Source organism: Littorina saxatilis, linkage group LG15 (assembly GCF_037325665.1).
Source record: "Littorina saxatilis isolate snail1 linkage group LG15, US_GU_Lsax_2.0, whole genome shotgun sequence".
In the NCBI taxonomy this organism is placed as follows: Eukaryota; Metazoa; Mollusca; class Gastropoda; order Littorinimorpha; family Littorinidae; genus Littorina; species Littorina saxatilis.
In genome coordinates, this window is record NC_090259.1 from 29,983,345 (window position 1) to 30,005,981 (window position 22,637).

The following is a 22,637-nucleotide window of genomic DNA, read 5'->3' on the forward strand; positions in this document are numbered from 1 at the left end:
TCATTTATGCTTGCAAAAGATAACACATCAGACAACCAACACTGATAGTCCTTTCCTATAATAGTCTAGTGTGCAAACAGACTCGCTATCTAGAAGTGTGTGTTCAACTACAAGTGCCAAAACACCGATCAGATAATTCCACACGGGTGAACCTAGAATAACAGTGCACACACATGCAATTAAACTTGACTTCAGTACAAGCACACACAGCCACCGGACAGATCAACAGTGCAGTTCAAACACTTACACTATTACACACATGTGGCAGGCAGTATATTTTGTACAGTTTATCCTGACACCACAACATTGATGATTGCTTTCACAATCCATTCAGGTGTATCTCCAAGCGATTTCAAATACTCGGCTTTCTGCAGCCACTCAGGTTGCTCTTGTTGACTCATATTCATGACGTAATGTCCAGAGTTGTGCCATGCCGGAGCCTGTTTCTCCCTGAGAGATCTTCTCGGGGCTGGGTTTGGAGGCACCCTGGGCTCCTCCTCCTCTTCACTCTCCTGTGTGTGAGTTTCCAATTCTTCCGCTGAATCCAAAGGTTCCTGTGGATCCTGTTCCTCTTGGGTACCCTCCTGATCAGATACATTCTCCTCCCGATCGATCTCAGTGTCGTCGGAAATTGAACTGTACAAAATATACTGCCTGCCACACACATATCACATGCAGGTGCATGCACACACTCACAACAAACCATGCGCAAATCTACACACATGTATTCCCAGGCAGAGACACACAGAGAGACACACAATCACTTTCTTTATGCCTCAAGTCTATATCACATGCAAGGACTCAAAGCAAATAGGCAGTCGACCTACCTTCAGTCGCTCGTTTTCCAGTTTGAGCGTGGTGAGGTCAGCAGCCTTGTCATGGAGACGAGCGGTCAGCGACTCTATCTGGGCCTTGGAGTTATCCTCCACACGATCCACCAGCGCTTCCAGTTCTTCAATACGCCTGTGGGACACACAGCCATCAAAATTATTACACTAGAATTTCCGTTTTAAGACCGCGGCTCTAGCTGTTTCAAGACAGCCTCCACTACCCATTGGGACCTTGTTTTCAATATCAATATGAGGCTTATATCGCGCGTATTCCGTGGGTACAGTTCTAAGCGCAGGGATTTATTTTTATTTTTTATTTTTATGCAATTTTTATCGCGCACATATTCAAGGTGCAGGGATTTATTTATGCCGTGTGAGATGGAATTTTTTTACACAGTACATCACGCATTCACATCGGCCAGCAGATCGCAGCCATTTCGGCGCATATCCTACTTTTCACGGCCTATTATTCCAAGTCACACGGGTATTTTGGTGGACATTTTTATCTATGCCTATACAATTTTGCCAGGAAAGACCCTTTTGTCAATCGTGGGATCTTTAACGTGCACACCCCAATGTAGTGTACACGAAGGGACCTCGGTTTTTCGTCTCATCCGAAAGACTAGCACTTGAACCCACCACCTAGGTTAGGAAAGGGGGGAGAAAATTGCTAACGCCCTGACCCAGGGTCGAACTCGCAACCTCTCGCTTCCGAGCGCATTAGTGATTACCACTCGGCCACCCAGTTTTCTGTGATTGATTGTTTTGGTCTTCAACCCTTATACCCCTAGTGCACCAAATACCGCCCACTTAAGCTCCCATATTGATGTCGTGGTAGAATTTTGGCGTAACTGGATTCTTGGCGATGTTGATGTTTTTGTACTTTAAGAGTAAGTAAACCATTCTCCAAGAGAAATATTCTCTGTATACGATTGATATACATGATTTAACATTCTTTTATCGTTCTATATCCACACTACCAGGAACAAATATAAACAGTATTCCATAACAAAAATAATCAGTTTTTTTCCATCTCCTGATAAGCTGTTTAACATGAGGTACGCCAAAATTCTAAGACCGGGACGATGATATGCAGATCCCTGAAACACCCGCTGTACACAATGCTGTACATATTCCACATTCATTTTTACTAATGCTTCCTGCAAAGTTTGAGCATTTATAATTTGGAAAACTCGCAGCAGTATCTTTGCTATGATTTTTTCAAGTTTGAAATTTACGGAGCTACTTCCACAACATGGGAATACATGGGTTGGACTCCACAGCTTCACTCTATTTTAAGAATCCCTTTATTTTGAGGCATGACATAATTATCTTTTAAAGGCCTGACAACGCTCTGCCCCATTTCGTTTAAGATTCATACAGATAAAAGTTATATTTTTTGCACCTATCCCTAGCCCCTCGTTTGATCGAAGTGGAACAAAAGATACAATAGGTGTTGAAAGGAGCGAGTTTTCCAAAGCAAGTCGCAGAGTTTATACGCAGACTGTGGATGGTGTTAACCAGCTATTCCCAAAAATAGGAGTACAAGCACTGTGAGTAACAACCTCTAAATAAACAACGGTCCTCTTCAAGTTTTAAAAGACACCAGAAATGATCCTTCTTATGCATTTGATCTTGTCATCTCAGAGCTGCCTTATAAGTTACATACCGTACTTTCCGGGTGACAAGGCGCTTCGTTATCTAAGACGCACCCCCTTCTTTTTAAAAAAAATTGTAATCCAGTCACCCATTGGACGCAGGGGGCCGATAGGGCGCACCAAAATTGAAAAAGTATACCGGTAATGAAAATAAGCCGGCGAGATCAAAGCCAGGTCCATTGTTTATAGACACGACCTTCTTCCCAGGGATCAATGACCCAGTTTTTGCCATGAGAGGTGGTTCCTGTCATATCTGAGAGAGGAAACACTTCCTGCTTCGGGGTCAGTGACCGGTCAGTGACCGAGTTTAACAGAGTCGAACTCTGTGTGTGCGGCGAGATCAAAGACATTGTGATAGCTGGGTGGCCTTGTTTATAGACACGACCTTCTTCCCAGGGGTCAATGACCCAGTTTTTGCCATGAGAGGTGGTTCCCCTGTCATATCTGAGAGAGGAAATACTTCCTGCACCGGGTCAGTGACCGGTCAGTGACCGAGTTTAACAGAGTGGAAATAATTATGTGTGCTCTGTGTGTGCGGCCAGATCAAAGGCAGGCATTGTGATAGCTGGGTGGCTTGAGAGCTCGAGGAAACTTGGCCAGGGCAGTACCTAGTAGCTGAAACATGCATTATCACAAGTTGTTTGACTGGTACTCAGGCGGTCTCTTTGATTTTTTTCGTATTTCATACACGGATTAGACGCTTCGTTATACAAGACGCAGGGGTCGAACTCGAGGAAAAAAGTCGTGCCTTATGACCCGGAAAGTACGGTAGGCTAAAACCATCCCTCCCATTGAAGCTGACACATTGCCAAAAATCAACTGCCTCACACAGCATGGCTGCTTCATGTGCAGATCAGTGGCAATGTTTTGCTGAATGAATTTGTAATGGTGACATCAGAGTATGCCATAATCTCAGATAACTGAATTTAGCAACAAGAAGAGCAAACGCTCGATCGAGTCACTTTCGCAGTTCTGAATATTATATGAGGCATCAGATGGACAGGAAGAAATTGCTATTCACAACACAATGCATACCTGAAGCATACCTGTGACCTTGAAAAAGGTCAAAGGTCACCAAAGCAGACGTCAAAGTGTAGAGGTCACTGGGAGTCATGTTCACATAAAATTTGAGCCCGGTCACTTTTATAGTTTCCGAGAAAAGCCCAACGTTAAGTTGTGTGTTGCCGAACAGAAAAGGCTAGTTATCTCCCTTGTTTTTCTGATAACGTTCGTAAAAGGCTACAGATGTAAATACTTTGATGTAAAGAATAATCCTACAAAGTTTCAATCACATCCGATGAACTTTGTCAAAGATATAAAATGTCTAATTTTTCCTTTGACGCTGACCTGTGACCTTGAAAAAGGTCAAAGGTCAACGAAACCATCGTTAAAGTGTAGAGGTCATTGGAGGTCACGACTAAACAAAATATGAGCCCGATCGCTTTGATAGTTTCCGAGAAAAGTCCAACGTTAAGGTGGTGTCTACGGCCGGCCGGCCGGACAGACTAACACTGACCGATTACATAGAGTCACATTTTCTCAAGTGACTCAAAAATACAAGGCATAGATTTCAGCAATGCAGTTGATGCTCTTAATTTCCATAAGAAAGCCTGGAAAGATCTGTGGCAGTAAAACACGACCATGTATGCTGGAAGGGCTGAGATCCTTTCATTAATTTAGTCACCTCAAAAAGACAAAGATCAGATCGACAACAGCTACTCGAACTCGAACTCGAAAACTCGAACTCAAAAACTTTATTACCGAGAGATGATAGCATTAGGTCCATATGGTCCTTTCTTACAGCTAGTCCCTACAATAATACACACATGAAACGAAGAACAAGTATGAAGAACAAGTAATCAAATCAATTAGTACCCCACTACCTCTCACAAAGTTAGTACATTAATTAGTAGCACCTGGGTTTTTCTCATATTACACCACCTCAGATATTAATCAAGCTTTAATGGTTTTAACACACTGTCCAAGTTTAATTATTATTACATTAGCAAGAAAACTCAAACGCATAAACCTGTTAAAATTAGTATTGTGAATGATTAAGTGTGTTAGGATGATAATGTTGAAGAAGAAAAAGATAATTACTTATCTCTGAAGCCCGGACTGTACAGAACAAAGTCTGCACATGGACTTTTTGTGCGTGTGTGTGTCAGTGTGTGTGTCAGTGTGTGTGTGTGTGTGTGTGTGTGTGTGTGTGTGTGTGTGTGTGTGTCTGTCTGTGTGTGTGTGTGTGTGTGTATGTGTACATGCGTGTGTGTGTGTGTGTGACAAAGTACACAGTGTGTGTTTAAAGTACGTCATTACCCTTTTACAATAGGTATACACTGGACCACTTCATAGCAGAACGTGATTAATGGCAGAGATAATACATATCTAGAGAAATGCACATACATTGACTTTATTACTCTCTACACACAAACTATCTATATGTAATGACCACCCCATCTACCCCAGTTATCAATGTGTATGCATCAAAACCTCCAGAAACATGTCTCAGATACTAATACTAGACTTGTGTTTTTAAGAAAACTTAACATTTATATTAGCGTTCAAAGAATTGTTTATCCATCGACTGAGAACCTAGCTGTTGTGGGAAACAGAAAGGAGACAGTATTAAGAGATGCAAAACAGGAACTGCAGATATCATTTCCCTTTTAAATATAAACCTTTGAGCAATATACATTAATGTATAAATACATGATCAAGGAATAACAAGACCAGAAGAAAAAATAATGACGTGCACACAGGAAGAAATTCAGAGACAGATATATTTTAGTGCCAAAAGCTCATAGAGCATAAATACTGTGTATAAACAAAATGAAACATTAAAGTGCAAAGCATTCACCAGATATAAATCATGCATGGTCAATATATGCATTAAAAAGACTTGAAAAGCTACATTAAGCTAGCCACATTGCCCGAGCAAAACACAAAACAAGAACGACAACCAAAAGTTGTAAAGCAAAAGCAAAACTAAGGCATGTTACAAAACACACCAAAAGTTGGATCAATATATCATTAACCCCTTCACTGCCACAGTATAACAGCATTTTGGTATTGCTGTGTGCCAGGGCAAAATTTCGCTTTCTTCGGTAGGTTCACTAATCTGTTCACTGCTCGATCATTTATTGAGATATCTCTTAGATCTTTGGCATGTGTTTTGCTTATACCCTTGGCTATTATGTGATGACATGATCATTGGACTTTGTTTGTGATTGTTATAGTAAAAATTGATATAATGACCATTTTTGTCAAAAATTACAGTTTCCGGACTTACACACACACATTGCAGCATATAAAACCATACAAAACACTGCTAAAACTGGTGTCAAACATCAGGTACTCACATTACAGCCCATAAAGTATTCTTCTGTGTGGTAATCCATAAATCACTTCTTGTAGAGCTTCCAGAATAGACTGTATCGCTTGAAAACAGGTCTACGAGTTGAGGTCCGACTTTCTGCCGCCATTGTGAATTCTATCTATGGTTCTACACTTCTAACAAAGTTTTCAACACGTGTTTCTAACTTATCCGAACGGTCAATGGGAAAGAACTGTGTTTAGAACCCCATACAAGAACTTGGACAGTGGTTACCTCCCATTTAGTTTTCAGAAATGTCCTGAAATGTTGCTGACGCAAATCCCCCATACTAGGTACGGTTATGGGCGTGCGGCAAACCGAAAATGACCACGTACCTAGTACGGGGTGGGCAGTGAAGGGGTTAATCATCAGCCATTTGACAGCAATTGGATATCTCCTCACAACCAAAATAAAACAAAAATTACAGAGACCCACAAAATATTCAACTTTAGCAACACAAAGACATATAAAGCCAACAGCAGCAATAACATAGACAAAAACAGACAGTGACAATTCATACGCAAAGACATATAAAACTGAGCTTTTTGACAGCTAGAATCAGGCCACAACTCATATGGCAGACAGAGTATCACACTCTCAGTTTCAGTGATCGACAAGAAGAAGAAGACACTCTCAGTTTCAGTGATCGACAAGAAGAAGAAGACACTCTCAGTTTCAAAGCCACTGATCTTGCAGTGTATAAGCAACACTCAACAATGTAAGCCAAACACGACACTCTCCCTCTGCTGGATGTTCAAAGTTCACACTCACAGGATCTGTGTGGCGCAAGCCCTACGACAATCAGAAACGAACACGTTACAGATGCCACAAATTGCAATAGCTTACACACTGAATAAAATATAACAGTCCTCAGCCCATTGTGTCTTAATCTGAACAACAAAACACAGATCACAAAATCCTACGCCTGTACACTACTCTGATGCTTCAGCTTAAAACCTGAACACAATACACACTCAGCACTGACAAAACAGAAAACAACAAATACTGGCATGGCTCCATCAAACTTCTATACACTACATGTACTGGCAAAATATTTTGTCTATGTTACGGCCTCACTGCTCTCCTACACAAACGCAACAAGTGCACAACACAGTCTGGCATCAGGACGAAAGATTCAAATTCACTTCTGCAGAGCCTAATGCTGAGTTTCTACATGCTCTTTCTGCAAGCTAGGACCCTGTCCTGTGCGCCAAAATAGCAACAACAAAACTCCACAATTAACACAAACAAAACAAGCGAAATCACAGAACAATTTTCTGTCCACAGACGTCATTCCAACTCACTCCTGTAGATTTAATGCTGTGCTTCCTCGTGCTCTTTTCGCACGGACTCTTTTTCTACACGGAACAAAAAGCAAGAACAACAACAACTTAACTTCCGAATCACAAACAGCAACAACCTAGCCTGAAATGCCATTCCAAATCACTTGAGTTGAACACAGCGGTTCCAAATTCTCTTTCTGAGCAAACTCTTTCTTTACTTTAAAAACAACGAAACAAAAACAAACTAGTACATGTAGTACACAAACCGCACCAGGGACGTCTATTTCAAACTCACTTCTGCAGAACACCGAGCTTTTGCGTGCTCTTTGTGCAGGTGTGACGACAACAAGCCACAACAATCACTATAACTTCCAGAAACACATACAAAACAAACTATATTCTGGCACCAGCTAGGACTTCTGATTCAAACTCACTTTTGTAGAGCGGAATGCTGCACTTCTTGCGTGCCCTTTTTGCAGGTACTTTTTCTCTCGGCATGAGCGAACGACAACAACTACTTCCACAACACAAACAAAAAAACTCAGTCACAGCCCAACATTCTGGCACGAGGATGTCTGATTCAAACTCACTTCTGTAGAGCGGAACGCTGCACTTCTGCATGCTCTTTCTGTGGGCGTGAGTGAGCGACAACAACTACTTCCACAACACAAACAAAAAAACTCAGTCACAGCCCAACATTCTGGCACGAGGATGTCTGATTCAAACTCACTTCTGTAGAGCGGAACGCTGCACTTCTGCATGCTCTTTCTGTGGGCGTGAGTGAGCGACAACAACTACTTCCACAACACAAACAAAACAAACTCAATCACAGAACATTCTGGCACCAGGATGTCTGATTCAAACTCACTTCTCAAGAGCGGAACGCTGCACTTCTGCGTGCTCTTTCTGCAAGGACTCTTTCTCTAGACGTGAACAAGCGATGGAGAGCTGGGCCGTGAGTTCGTTGACGAGTCCGTCTTTCTCCATCAGCTGTCCCCGCATCCTCTCCAGCTCGCCCTCTCCGCGCTCCGCCCGCTGCTTCTGCGCTCTGCCGGCCACCCACACACACCACTCAATTACACAGAGCGTGACACACACACAAAGACACACATATCACAGCTCACAGATATGCATGCATATTGCCACCAGGTTCACAGAGATAAACACAGAGGAGAGTGTATGAAAATAAACATGGTTTCACACGTGAAAGCCTAGCAGATAACCACGTCATGTCCCAAATAAATACTAGTTCTGGGGACAGAAAAACCAAGCTAGCATAGCATAGCACGGGAAAGTTGGCCAAAACTTCATGTTCTCTTTTTTCTTTGTTTATTTATTGCTATTGAAGCTGTTCTGTTTATCCAAATCTTGCTCTTTTCCTCGAGGATGGTTCCATATTTGTTAAATTTGTTCTACTTGAAACATTTTTGCTTCTTCCCTTTTCTGCAACGGGAATGGAATGGGTATACCTGGGTGTAAATCTTTAGTGAGTGTTTGTATCTGGTTGAAGATAAAGCAAAGTAAAAGCTGTTGCAACTATACATGTACTTATAAGTACAGTGGTACTTCCCTTTACAACCCCTCTCTTTTGTGGGTCCCTCAATATTACGACCAACATATCTCTGATAGATTTGTTCTCCTTCTTTGTCTTAGTATTTCTCACTTCCATTTTACGTCCCCCTCTCCGATACGACATACGACAGTCCATACGTGGACTTATAACAACTTTTCCCAAAATTATCACGGGTTTGGTTTAATCTAACTGATATTTCCAGTCAAGTCAGTACACGATACAGACACAAAAACGTGTTGAAATCCTGTACTTGTACAACTACACTTGGCACGCAAACGGCTGAAGCCATGGTTTTTCATTTCTATTTCAGATCATTCCTTTATTTTGACTAGATAAAGCTCACTTGCCAGAATTGTCTGCTTCAATTTGCAAAGAGCTGTTCAGGAACTCCTGCCTTATAAACCCGCAAAGTTACAGAAACGTCATGAAAGTAATCCGCACATCGAACCAAAACCGAAATTTGTGGTGACGTCATGAATATTTGAGTATTTGTATCTGGTTGAAGATAAAGCAAAGTAAGAGCTGTTGCAATTACTTATAAGTACATGCATGTCCATATGCTTACCCTCTACTAAGAATTTATATTGTTTTTAGGTGGGTTTTTTCAAACAGATATTTAACCTTCAGAAATTTGCTTCTATCTATCTATATATATATACGACTAGTGTCTGTCTGTCTGTCTGTTCGCAATGCACGGCCAAAGTTCTCGGTGGATCTTTTTCAAATTTGGACACCGTATTCAGCTACACCCCGGACACAACCTCATCGATGAGATATTTCAACACGTGCGCTGTGCGTGATTCCCACTAACTCTTCCTTATCTTCTCCAGTGTTTTGCGTTTATCTCCCTTCCTTCGTGTGGCGTCAATCCATATTCCCGTTTCTATTTTTAGAAGGTCACTGTCGACAACGCTCAATCCATATTCCTGTTATACTATTTTTAGAAGGTCACTGTCCCGGCGAAGCGGGGTATTACTCTTCCTTATCTTCTCCAGTGTTTTGCGAGTTTATCTCCCTTCCTTCGTGCGGTGCGCACCCGGCAAAGCCGGGTCCCCGACGCAGCCGGGTATTCGGCTCGACTTCTTCCCGGCAAAGCCGTACCCGGCGAAGCGGGTATTCATCTAGTTGTATATATATATAATTTGAATGCATATACAAATTTTGACTGCAAAAAGTTTTCAAATGCAAACTCTCCACTGCTCGAACAAAGACGTGGACTGTAACAAAACATTTAAACATAGAACCACAGTCATGCCACAACCATATAAAAACACTTTTGTATAATAATAACAATAATAAAACATTCTTTTATAGCGCTGTTCACCGTCGAATGCCAGTCTCATGGCGCTTTACATTAGACATTAAAATTTAACATTTGACATAAAAAGTTTTCTCGTAAAAAATAACATACAAGCATTAAAAACAATTCATAGACAACGACCACTTATAGTTATATAAAATAATCTAGAACAAAATTGTTTTTAAAATGATGAACAACAAGAAGAGCAAACGCTCGATCGAGTCACTTTCGCAGTTCTGAATATTATATGAGGCATCAGATGGACATGCAGGAAGAAATTGCTATTCACAACACAATGAGTCACGTTCACATAAAATTTGAGCCCGGTCACTTTTATAGTTTCCGAGAAAAGCCCAACGTTAAGTTGTGTGTTGCCGAACAGAAAAGGCTAGTTATCTCCCTTGTTTTTCTGATAACGTTCGTAAAAGGCTACAGATGTAAATACTTTGATGTAAAGAATAATCCTACAAAGTTTCAATCACATCAGATGAACTTTGTCAAAGATATAAAATGTCTAATTTTTCCTTTGACGCTGACCTGTGACCTTGAAAAAGGTCAAAGGTCAACGAAACCATCGTTAAAGTGTAGAGGTCATTGGAGGTCACGACTAAACAAAATATGAGCCCGATCGCTTTGATAGTTTCCGAGAAAAGTCCAACGTTAAGGTGGTGTCTACGGCCGGCCGGCCGGACGGCTGGCCGGCCGGACAGACTAACACTGACCGATTACATAGAGTCACTTTTTCTCAAGTGACTCAAAAACCGAAAAAACCCAAAAAACACGTAAGATAAGTAATTGACACATAGTTACACATAAAAAGTCTGACAATAAAACAGAACTCACATAAAAGTGTATGTATGATTCATATAAACACGCAGATAACATCCACCAAACACAAAACAATAATGCAAGAGAGGAACTTAAAAGAAAAGACAAAGAATAGGAAATCGAACAAGAACAGAAGGAACGTGCAATTGTGAAAAACACCAAAACAAAAAAGCTACAAAATAAGTAAATAAATAAACACTGGCAAATAACACAAAGAATGTGATTTTTTCTCTGTGACTCTCTCTCACAGAACTAGTAGCAGACAAGCTCGTTAGAGCATCTTACCTAAAAAAAAAATCTATTAATGAATTATTAATCATCATAAAAACTTTCTGGATACTTTTGTTCGTATCAACTGACCAGATTCGCAATATTAACATGCATTTGACGATAATAATGCATTATATGTTTCATCCAAACATTAAGTTTGTTTTACAGAGAATCTGCCACAAGAGCAAGAGAGAATCACTCACAGATTATAACTACAAGACTGTACTGCGTGCATTCATGTCTAAGATTATCTAGCACTGACACTAATTTTTGCGGTATGAAAATAAATTTGAAAGAAGCTACAGTAAAACCTCCCACTAACGACCTTGAAAATGTCCAGAAAAATCGGTCGTAAAAAGGAGGGGTCTTTATTGGGAGTTTGGGAGATATACGTGTTTTTTTTACAGGGGTGCGGACCTGTGCACACTCAAAACGCTTATCAGTAGTAAACAAACCAATTTTCAGTAGTTTTTAAAATGTTTCAGTAGTAAGCTGTAACGACAGTTCAAAGGTCAAAGGTCTGACCTTTGCAGGATTTTACGATCTCAAGGTTGTCTTGAGAATAACTGGACTTCCAGCACTGTTGTGCTGTTTTCTTCTTCTTTGGTGAGCTGGTGTCTCCTCTTCACTATCTGAATCTCGCACTCTTTTTACATTTAGTCAAGTTTTGACTAAATGTTTTAACATAGAGGGGGAATCGAGACGAGGGTCGTGGTGTATGTGTGTGTGTGTGTGTGTCTGTCTGTGCGTGTGTGTGTGTGTGTGTGTGTGTGTGTGTGTGTGTGTGTGTGTGTGTGTAGAGCGATTCAGACTAAACTACTAGACCGATCTTTATAAAACATTTACATGAGAGTTCCTGGGTGTGATATCCCCAGACGTTTTTTTCATTTTTGAATTAATGTCTTTGATGACGTCATATCCGGCTTTTTGTAAAAGTTGAGGCAGCACTGTCACACCTCATTTGTTAATAACATTGATTGACATTTTGGCCAAGCAATTTTCGACGAAGGCCGGACTTTGGTATTGTATTTCAGCTTGGAGGCTTACAAATGAATTAATGACTTTGGTCATTAAAAATCTGAAAATTGTAATTAAAACTATGTGTTTATAAAATGATCCAAAACTACGCTCAACTTATTTTTCATCATTTTCTGATTTCAAAAACATATACATATGTTATATTCGGATTAAACGCAAGCTCTGAAAATTAGAAATATAAAAATTATGATTAAAATAATATTTCCGAAATCGATTTAAAAACAATTTCATCTTATTCCCTGTCGGTTCCTGATTCCAAAAACATATAGATATGATATGTTTGGATTAAAAACACGCTCAGAAAGTTAAAACGAAGAGAGGTACAGAAAAGCGTGCTATCCCGCTCAGCGAAACCATTACCGCACTATTCTGGCTTGTCGATTTCACTGCCTTTGCCACGAGCGGTGGACTGACGAAACTACGAGTATGCGGTCTTGGTGAAAAAATGCAGTGCGTTCAGTTTTATTCTGTGAGTTCGACAGCTTGACTAAATGTAGTAATTCGCGACTTGTTTTCTTTTCCATGTTTCACTTCAATCACAAGTTGCCACGCAGACGCTGGACGAACTAAGTCTAAGAACAAAGGCTCAATGCTGAGAACACGCGCGCTTCCGGTAAAAATCGGAAGACGTCTTTTCAGCGCAACGACCAACTACTTGGTCAAAAAATCTTAAAACAGAAAAAAAGTACAAAATTTTTGTTGTTGCGTAAAACATCGGAATTTCGGAATTTTAATTACAAATCCGTAGCACCGTATTCTGCATATAAAAATCGGAGAAATTACGGAAAAACCGTAGATGTGCACAGGTCTGGGGGTGGCAACTGTTTGGCAGTTCAGTCTTGAAAGTTGTGTCACTTATCCTATTTTTGTTCCCATTTGGAGAAGCATAATGTACGTGCATACACCAGCGCACAGATGGGCAGACATAACACACACACACACACACACACACACACACACATACACGCGCGTGGTCTCATAGGTAAGACTAACTCGGTGATTGACCCCGGGTAAGGTCAGTGTCTGTAACCTGGGACAGGAAGAGTTTCCTCTCTGACATCAAAGGAGACCGTGCCATTGGTAAAACTTGCTCATTGGCAAGTATGGGTCATTGACCCGAGGTTTCAGTTGGTGAGCACACACTCACAGAATACGTACACAGCATTTCATTATTGAGTTGTAGCTCTAACTGCCCCTATCCAACCCCTCCCATCTCCTTTCTCTGCCCCCCCCTCCCCCTCCCCTCCCCCCCTCCCCCCCCCTACTTCGAGGGCAGTCCTTCCATTGTGACAGCAACTGAAAAGGTGTGAAGATGACAGCCGTGGGCCACTTGACTTGCACGCACTACTGACTACACTGACTACCACCCCTGAGTCTTGATGCGTGACTAATGGCGTGCGTGTTCCGCGTGTGCTGCGTAATTACGAACTTTGACGCTCACTGGTTAAAAGGTAAAAGTCGTTATTGACCCTAAGTTGGTAAGTCGGTCGTCGGAAAAAGGAGGGCGTCGTTCTTGGGAGGTTAGTTACAGTGTGAAAAGCATCCGTGCCGAGAAATTCGGTCGGCAAAAGGAGGGGGTCGTTCTTGGGAGAGGTCGTTACGGGAGGTTCCACTGTATTTACAATTTATAAGACACAGAAGAGCTAATCAGGCAAAAGATCATGAAATTGAAAAAAATATCCTTAAATCATACCCCCCCCCCCCCTTCCCCTGGAAAATTTGTGAAAAAAGGCAAAATTGTGCAATCTGGGAATCTCAAGAATGGTCTGTCTCTGGAGATTGTAAAATGAAAAAAAAAAAAAAAAAAAATCTGCTGATCTGCGGGAAAATCTCATGTCTGCAAAGTTACAAAGGGATGTGGGTGGGCCTAATTTTTCTAAAGTGAAATAAAAGGTGCACCTCATAATATACACCTGAAGACTCTGGGAATAACGCCAGCATTCTAACTAAAGCGCCTCATATCGATCTGTTACTTTTGAAACGATTGCCTTATCTCCATTGTTGTATTTAATGCTTCATTCTATCAGCAACATGTAAAATGAGCGCACACACACCTCCATGAAAAGCCAGTCAAACCAATGGTGCATGGGTCCTTAGCATTATTAATCCAGAAATGCTGCATAAACAATCACACTCCACGCCGACTATGTAAACACTACAGAGGTAAATCTGTGCACATCACTTCAAAAATTCAACAGCAATTAAAGCAGCCCCAAAGCAAGCATTTCTAGCACCCTCAAGAGTAACTGCCGTGATGTTCTTTTCTAATTCAGCCGCAAAAACAACCAAGCAAGAATGTTTGCAGCAATAAAATATATGCGGGTGCAACACACTGTAATGATTTCAATGTCCGTAATATGAACGTAAAGAAAACCTAATTTTGAAAACTTGCTGGGGGTGGGTGGGCGGACGCGTTATCAACTAGACCACAAAACATACTTCAACCGGCCTCTTCTAGCCCAGCCATTGGAAAAGTTGGAAAAGTATCTACTGCTGGCGTTTACACTGGCCAACTTAAAAGATCAGTTCCACATTCTCACTGATCGGATGATTTGCACAAATGAATGCACAAAGGGAGATGAATCATGGCATTATGCAGGAAGACCTCTCAGCCATCATTGAGTATAATACCTTTGTAACTGGTAATCTGACAGAGCAACTTGACACACAGACAGGAATAATGGTACACTTATACAGTGGAACCCTGGGCGGGGACGTAGCGCAGTCGGTAGCGCGCTGGATTTGTATCCAGTTGGCCGCTGTCAGCGTGAGTTTGTCCCCACGTTCGGCGAGAGATGTATTTCTCAGAGTCAACTTTGTGTGCAGACTCTCCTCGGTGTCCGAACACCCCCCGTGTGTACACGCAAGCACAAGACCAAGTGCGCACGAAAAAGATCCTGTAATCCATGTCAGAGTTCGGTGGGTTATAGAAACACGAACATACCCAGCATGCTTCCTCCGAAAACGGCGTATGGCTGCCTAAATGGCGGGGTAAAAAACGGTCATACACGTAAAATTCCACTCGTGCAAAAAACACGAGTGTACATGGAAGTTTCAGCCCACGAACGAAGAAGAAGAAGAAGAAGTGGAACCCCTTTTTGCAGGTACACCTGCAAAGATCTGAGAACATCAGTTCTTAAAGAGAAGAGAGTCTTAAAATAAGGGTAAATTTACAGAGGATATGTTTGTTTGTTTGTTTGTTTGTTTGTTCGTTCATGGGCTGAAACTCCCACGGCTTTTACGTGTATGACCGTTTTTACCCCGCCATTTAGGCAGCCATACGCCGCTTTCGGAGGAAGCATGCTGGGTATTTTCGTGTTTCTATAACCCACCGAACTCTGACATGGATTACAGGATCTTTTTCGTGCGCACTTGGTCTTGTGCTTGCATGTACACACGGGGGTGTTCGGACACCGAGGAGAGTCTGCACACAAAGTTGACTCTGAGAAATAAATCTCTCGCCGAACGTGGGGACGAACTCCCGCTGACAGAGGCCAACTGGATACAAATCCAGCGCGCTACCGACTGAGCTACATCCCCGCCCGACAGAGGATATGAACCACAGAGAGTTGGAGAAAATTGTCTCAAAAAGGCAAAGAGTCTCAGTGGGTCTTAAAAGGGGGTTTCCACTTTACTGAGAAGCAGACAGATAGGCAGATAGACGAACAAGACAGACAGACTGACAAAAAAGGAGAAACAGAGAGAGGCATGCAGTCAGCAACACAGAGAGAGAGAGAAAGACAGACACAGTATGGCAGGAGTGTTACCGTGTGGCTTTCTTCAGTGCCTCTTTGTCGTTGTCGGCCCGTTGTTTGGCCGTGTTGACCAAGTCCTGGAGATGGTCCATCTCAATCTTGCTCTGTGCCAGTTGGCCTTCTATGGTCTTATGACAGGGAAAATCAATTGTGAAAAAACTTTAAAAAACACAACAATTATTAATGTTCAGAAAGACACCCGACAAAACAGATTTACTATAATGTGACCTGACATACATGTAAGAATTTAAGTTTTTAACGTTGGACCGGAGAGGTCCCTAGCCCTCTCTCTTCTACCTTCTTTGAGGCAGTACTCCAGAAAGTGCCCCAGTGATCGCAGCAGCAGCTGTGCCCCCCCCCCTCCCCCCCCCCCCCCTTAACTCAGTCAAGGTACGAAACTGAATTCAATCTGCCGACAATCCCCCCTCATTTTTCCTGAACCAGAACACCAACAGAATTCATCCTTCATCTAACTCCCCTTCCCCAGTCCAACCCTGCACCCGCCAACTCTCCCCCTGACCCGACAGCCATGCGGTTGCAGTCCGCCTCTTTCTGTTGCAGCTATTTTTGGAGGTGGGAGAGGGTGGTCTTCAGAAATTCATGAAGATTGTCTAGCACCATCCTATCCCCCACCCTCCCGCTTTAACAACACACACCTTCCCCCAGCCACACTCTCCTGCTTACTCTCATCTGTACAGCCATGCGGTTGCAGTCGCCCTCTTTCTGCCTCAGCTGTTTCTGGAGGTGGGCGCAGGTAGCCTTGAGGGATTCCTGAAGGTTGCTTAGCGCCATACTATCCCCCAATCCACCCCCTCCCCCATGTCACAACACACACCTTCCCCCACCCACCCTCTCCTGCTTACCCTGATCTGTACAGCCATGCGGTTGCAGTCGCCCTCTTTCTGCCTCAGCTGTTTCTGGAGGTGGGCGCGGGTGGCCTCGAGGGAATCCTGAAGGTTGCTTAGCGCCATACTCTCCTCTCGCTGTGCAACCACCTGGGTCCGCAGCTCCTCGATCACTCTGTCACGATCTCTCAACTCCAGATGAAGTCTCTGTGAGAATGAAGAGAAGTGGGTCAGTTTTATTTGTCTTTCATTCCGATGTGTATATTTCAAAGTGTTCTCCTTCATGACATTGTGTAGTTAATACTGTTATTGTAATGAGGAAACGGCATGCAGTTTCTCAAAGGGACCAGGTGAGAAATGAGTACAGTGGAACCCTCCTTTTTAGGTCCTCTATTTTAAAATATCTGTTCGGCCAGAGATTTATTTTTCGGAGTCAACTTTGTGTGCACTCTCTTCGGTGTCCGAACACCCCCGTGTGTACACGCAAGCACAAGACCAAGTGCGCACGAAAAAGATCCTGTAATACATGTCAGAGTTCGGTGGGTTATAGAAACACGAAAATACCCAGCATGCTTCCTCCGAAAGCGGTGTATGGCTGCCTAAATGGCGGGGTAAAAACGGTCATACACGTAAAAGCCGTGGGAGTTTCAGCCCATGAACGAACAAACAAACATAATATCTGTGAAAGTCTTAAAATGGGGGTAAACTTACAAAGGCTATAAACAGAAAGTCTGAAAAAAGAGGGTTTTAAAAGGGATGACGTCTCAAATTGGAGGGTCTTAAAAAGGGGGGGGGGGGGGGGGGGGAGCTATGACCTGGTTAGAGGACCTGTAGAAGTCCTCCATTCCTGTCTCAAGCTGGTTTGTCATGATGGAGCCAGTCCACTTGCAGTTTGGGGGGGGGGGGGGGGAGGGAGGGGGGGTGTTGGCAGATTGAATTCCTGTTTGGTACCTTGACTAAGGTAAGGGAGTGTACATAAGAGGGCGGGGGGGGGGGGGGGGGGGCGCTGCTGCAAAGGGCACTTTTATGGTGTACTGCCTCAAAGAAGGTGAAAGAGATAAGAGAGAGGGCAAGTGACCTCTCCGGTCCAATGTTAAAAACTTAAATTCTTACATGTAAGTCAGGTCACATTGTAGTAAATCTGTTTTGTCGGGTATGATTCTGAACATTTTAAGATGTTTGATGCCGAAGGCCGCGGTCACCATATCAAATTAATGCCTTGTTGTGATTTCAAGTTCAGGCATTCGTCATATAGTCTGGCTTCTCTCTTTTCACAACCCTTGATGTTATTTCAACAAACAGTATTGTTCGCACAGTAGCAAACAGTCCCTTTAATTATTCACAGCAGCGATAAGAAAACTCAACTTAATATAAAAAAAAAAACCCCACCAGAAATGAAACTCACTTCATTCAAAACATCCCCATCAGCCGCCTTCCTCAGCAGAAGTTCTCGCTGTTCCGCAAGACGCGCAGCCTCCCCCTCTGAACGGTGGTGCGCCCTGAGCAACCGACGAAGTGCGCGATTGGTGGCCTCAAAGTCGGCCATCTTCTCGAAGAAAGCTTCCTTGAGTTTAGCCAGACGGACAGACTCCACTGACGACATAGAGAGACGGTTGTCTTCCCTGAGACGGCGGATGACGTCTCGTAATTCCCGAACATGTTGTTGAGCGGCCTGACCATCCATCTCCACTTCAATCAGTTTCTTCATCAGCTGTTCTCGTTCATGGTTCAGGTGCTCTTTCTCTGACCTGAAAAAGTTCAGATTTACATTAACATCGTGCATTGCTTTCATGGACATAAGTTCTGCATCTGCACGAATGCTTTCATGTCTTAGTGCTTTTGAAACCATTTCCAAAGGATGAAACCAGTTCATCCGACTCCTTCAAGGTTAAGCTTTAGAAAAAAATCAAAATCAAAATCATCACCTTACATTTTTTAATAACAAGTTAGCAGATAAAAGACTGCAAGTATAAGAATTAATCATTAGGTTTTGTTTCAAACAAGAAAATAAGCATCATATTTTATATTTCCTCGAAGACACATCTTCTGATTGATTGATTGATTGATTGATTGATCTTCTAACATTCGTCAGCAGTAATTCAAAGATGTTTAAGCAAAACATACACAAACTTATTCAGATACAGGATAACTGTAGTTTCTCATGCACAATAAATCAAAGAGAAACAAAGCCAAAAGAAAAGGTTCCTTTGGACATTAAAGCGTCCAAGCAACTGTACTGACTAAATGTCAAATTTCGGTGGGAAAGAAAGACATGCAAGCTGTGCCTTAACAACCCTGGAAATGAACGCAGCAAAATGAAACAAACTGAACTGGTGAAAGACAGAGAGAGAGAGATGGAGAGTATATGCGTGTGTGCGTGTGTTTGTGTGTGTGAGAGAAATAGAGAGAGAGGAGGGGAGGCTCAAAATGAAGACCAAGAAACAATGTCAAAACATGTGAGAAAATAAAGGTTGCGATGTTAACAATAAACTCAAGACAAAACAAATCCAAAAACAAAGAGACTGCCAACGTTCCAAAATTCAGAATCAAAAAACAAGAAAGGTAATTTGTTGGAACGTTTGTTAATGACAAAACGTATTGTTTTGTCAATAACAAACGTTCCAAAATATTACCTTTCTTTTTTTTTTGATCACGAAAAAACATCTGCCAAAATCCAAAACTATCAGAAAACAACATCTCACTGAAGTGTAGAGAGAGCGAGAGCATTCATTTGATTTTCTCCCTGAGCCCCATACGGGGAATCCCCTTGGGGAAAATCCTCTTGTGGAAAATCCCCCGGGAGAAAATCTGAATCCTCTTCCAGCTCATCCTGGGATAGGGGTGGACCCGAAGTGTAAGTAAACCTTCATGGAAATCAACCAAGCAGGTTCTTAATTATTGTCTGTGTTTCAAACTGTGGCTGACATTCACCTGGCAGAAATTTGGAAACAACATCCATAGCTGCGTGCAACACAGATCCAGTTGTCAAATGTACACTCTGTTCATTTTATACCATGACAGTCATGGCCTTGTTTATCCATTTATATATGACCAATTTTATTACAATATTATTGCTATATTTTTTTGTTAAACTCGAATCAATATTTTTCAACGATACATCAGCAGCCCTACATTTTACCAAGTGACAAATCCAAATGCGTACACAGCCAGAAAAGGTCAATTTTGTGCCTGAGAAAAAAGTGAAAGATAACAGTGAAAGTCTTGCAAGTGAACAGTCAAAAGGTTACATACAAAAAAAGCTTTATGTGGCACATATGTAATACAGCGGTACCTGCGATGTGTAGACCCTCCCATGAGAGGACACCTCCCTTCAAAGGACACCTTCTCTTGTCCCTTTTTACATTTAGTCAAGTTTTGACCAAATGTTTTGACATAGAGGGGGGAATCGAGACGAGGGTCGTGGTGTATGTGTGTCTGTCTGTCTGTGTGTGTGTGTAGAGCGATTCAGACTAAACTACTGGGCCGATCTTTATGAAATTTGACATGAGAGTTCCTGGGTATGATATCCCCGGATGTTTTTTTCATTTTTTCGATAAATACCTTTGATGACGTCATATCCGGCTTTTTGTAAAAGTTGAGGCGGCACTGTCACACCCTCATTTTTCAATTAAATTGATTGAAATTTTGGCAAAGCAATCTTCGACGAAGGCCGGGGTTTGGTATTGCATTTCAGCTGGGTGGCTTAAAAACTAATGAGTGAGTTTGGTCATTAAAAATCGGAAACTTGTAATTAAAATTATATTTTTATTAAACGATCCAAAAACAATTTCATCTTATTCTTCGTCATTTTCTGATTCCAAAAACATATAGATATGTTATATTTGGATTAAAAACAAGCTCTGAAAATTAAAAATATAAAAATTATGATCAAAATTAAATTTCCGAAATCGATTCAAAAACTATTTCATCTTATTCCTTGTCGGTTCCTGATTCCAAAAACATATAGATATGATATGTTTGGATTAAAAACACGCTCAGAAAGTTAAAACGAAGAGAGGTACAGTAAAGCGTGCTATGAAGCACAGCGCAATCGCTACCGCGCCAAACAGGCTCGTCACTTTCACTGCCTTTTGCACTAGCGGCGGACTACGTTCAGTTTCATTCTGTGAGTTCCACAGCTTGACTAAATGTAGTAATTTCGCCTTACGCGACTTGTTATATTATCTCTACCAAAGTATACCTGTCATGACAGGCCACCTGCACTGTAGGGACACTTGTGGCTGGTCCCAAGGCTGTCCTTTCATCACAGGTAACGCTGTATAACTAATTCGCTTTAAAAATGATTTTGTTTGTTTGCTTAACGCCCAGCCGACCACGAAGGGCCATATCAGGGCGGTGCTGCTTTGACATATAACATGCGCCACACACAAGACAGAAGTCGCAGCACAGGCTTCTGCATGTCTCACCCAGTCACAATTTATTCTGACACCGGACCAACCAGTCCTAGCACTAACCCCATAATGCCAGACGCCAGGCGGAGCAGCCACTAGATTGCCAATTTTAAATTCTTAGGTATGACCCGGCCGGGGTTCGAACCCATGACCTCCCGATCACGGGGCGGACGCCTTACCACTAGGCCAACCGTGCCGGTTTTAAAAATGATCCAGAAAAGATCACAGTGTGCAGCTAATGAAGTACAGCACTGAGAAAAATCTAAAGAGAATACTACATGGCTTGCTGTGTCGTACCAGATTTACACGAGTTGTTTTTTTAAAATATTGAACTGCGAGCGAAAGCGAGCTGTTCACTATTTGAAAAAGCAACGAGTGTAAATCTGGTACGACGCAGCAAGCCATGTAGTATTCTGTTTATCCTACATACTGTACTTACGTGTATTTTACTGAAAATGTCCTGTAGTCGAGGCAGCTAAATTGAAGACGCTTGGTTTGGAACCTCGATCTCTTCTAAAGCCTCGTGAAATCTATTACGTCAAAGCAAAGAAACGTCACTCTGAAAGTGTGGCGTGACGTGTTAGTTCTAAAGATTCATCGAGGGTACTTAGCGAGCGCAATTTTTGTTTCTATAATGACGTTTGTCTCGGTCACTTTGGCATCATAAGCAGTGGAAAAACAGGTCCTTGCCAGACTTGCTTGACATGACCTCATTTACATGATATACACACGTGTGATTTGAACGATTATTATCTCACGGGTGTCTCTCTTACGTATGTAGGATAAAAAGAGATCTCTCATGATGGTATCAATGCTGATCTATATCAAACAAAATCTAGCTTTACAACAAAAAATTTAAAAAAAGTGAATAAAACAGCTTGTTTTCAAAGTCTGAACATGTTGAAAAAGTTGAAATTTGAGTGCCTGTGATCATTACATTTTATACACCACACCTGAGTTTCTCCTCGTTGAGATAATAAATTGGTCTTATTGCAGCGTTGTTGCCAGGCCTCGGTCTTCGGTCTCTGACGCATTCCTTTCTGATTTGACGCGTTGGGCCTGTAAGCCTCGTCCGGTCGAGGGATTGATAGTTTTTACGTTTGGGTGGTCAACTGACCGATACATATTCGTACAAGGCGGACAAGGTCTGCAATGAATGGAATGGGAGTTGCAAAGTCGGGAAACAAACCCGATCGAAATGCTCATGTTCGCTACGAGTGAAAATGCACTCGGTGCCGAGTCCGTGTTTGCCGTCATTGACACTCGAGGCAGCGTTTACGGAAATACCCGATCCAGCCGGTGTACCTATTTACCGAAAACGGCGCAAACAGCGCATGGTAATGCGAAGATCAGGCAGGATCCCTACATTCGCACATTCGGGGGGAGGATGGGATAGAGCCACTTGTTAATTGTTTCTTGTTCACAAAAGCACTAATCAAAAAATTGCTCCAGGGGCTTGCAACATAGTA

General features: G+C 42.2%; 2 protein-coding genes across 10 annotated transcripts in view; one reads left to right on the top strand and one right to left on the bottom strand.

Annotated features, from left to right (window-relative positions):
* LOC138949041 (TRMT1-like protein) overlaps nt 1–22,637 on the top strand; it is a 322,855-nt gene that overhangs the window by 278,018 nt on the left and 22,200 nt on the right. The gene's annotated exons all lie outside the window — the stretch shown is intronic.
* Nucleotides 1–22,637, bottom strand: part of LOC138949040 (outer dense fiber protein 2-like) — a 60,304-nt gene that overhangs the window by 25,584 nt on the left and 12,083 nt on the right. For 4 of the 9 annotated variants that reach the window (XM_070320764.1, XM_070320765.1, XM_070320760.1 and 1 more), the window contains 7 exons: nt 19,459–19,620; nt 18,162–18,504; nt 16,775–16,963; nt 15,924–16,039; nt 8,016–8,195; nt 7,169–7,222; nt 828–963 (listed from right to left, as the gene is read on the bottom strand). In XM_070320764.1, coding sequence (XP_070176865.1) covers nt 828–963; nt 7,169–7,222; nt 8,016–8,195; nt 15,924–16,039; nt 16,775–16,963; nt 18,162–18,504; nt 19,459–19,620 — 1,180 coding nt within the window. Of the gene's footprint in view, nt 1–827; nt 964–6,635; nt 6,657–7,168; nt 7,223–8,015; nt 8,196–15,923; nt 16,040–16,774; nt 16,964–18,161; nt 18,505–19,458; nt 19,621–22,637 lie in introns of all 9 variants that reach the window. The other 5 variants (XM_070320769.1, XM_070320763.1, XM_070320762.1 and 2 more) reach the window with 4 other exon arrangements.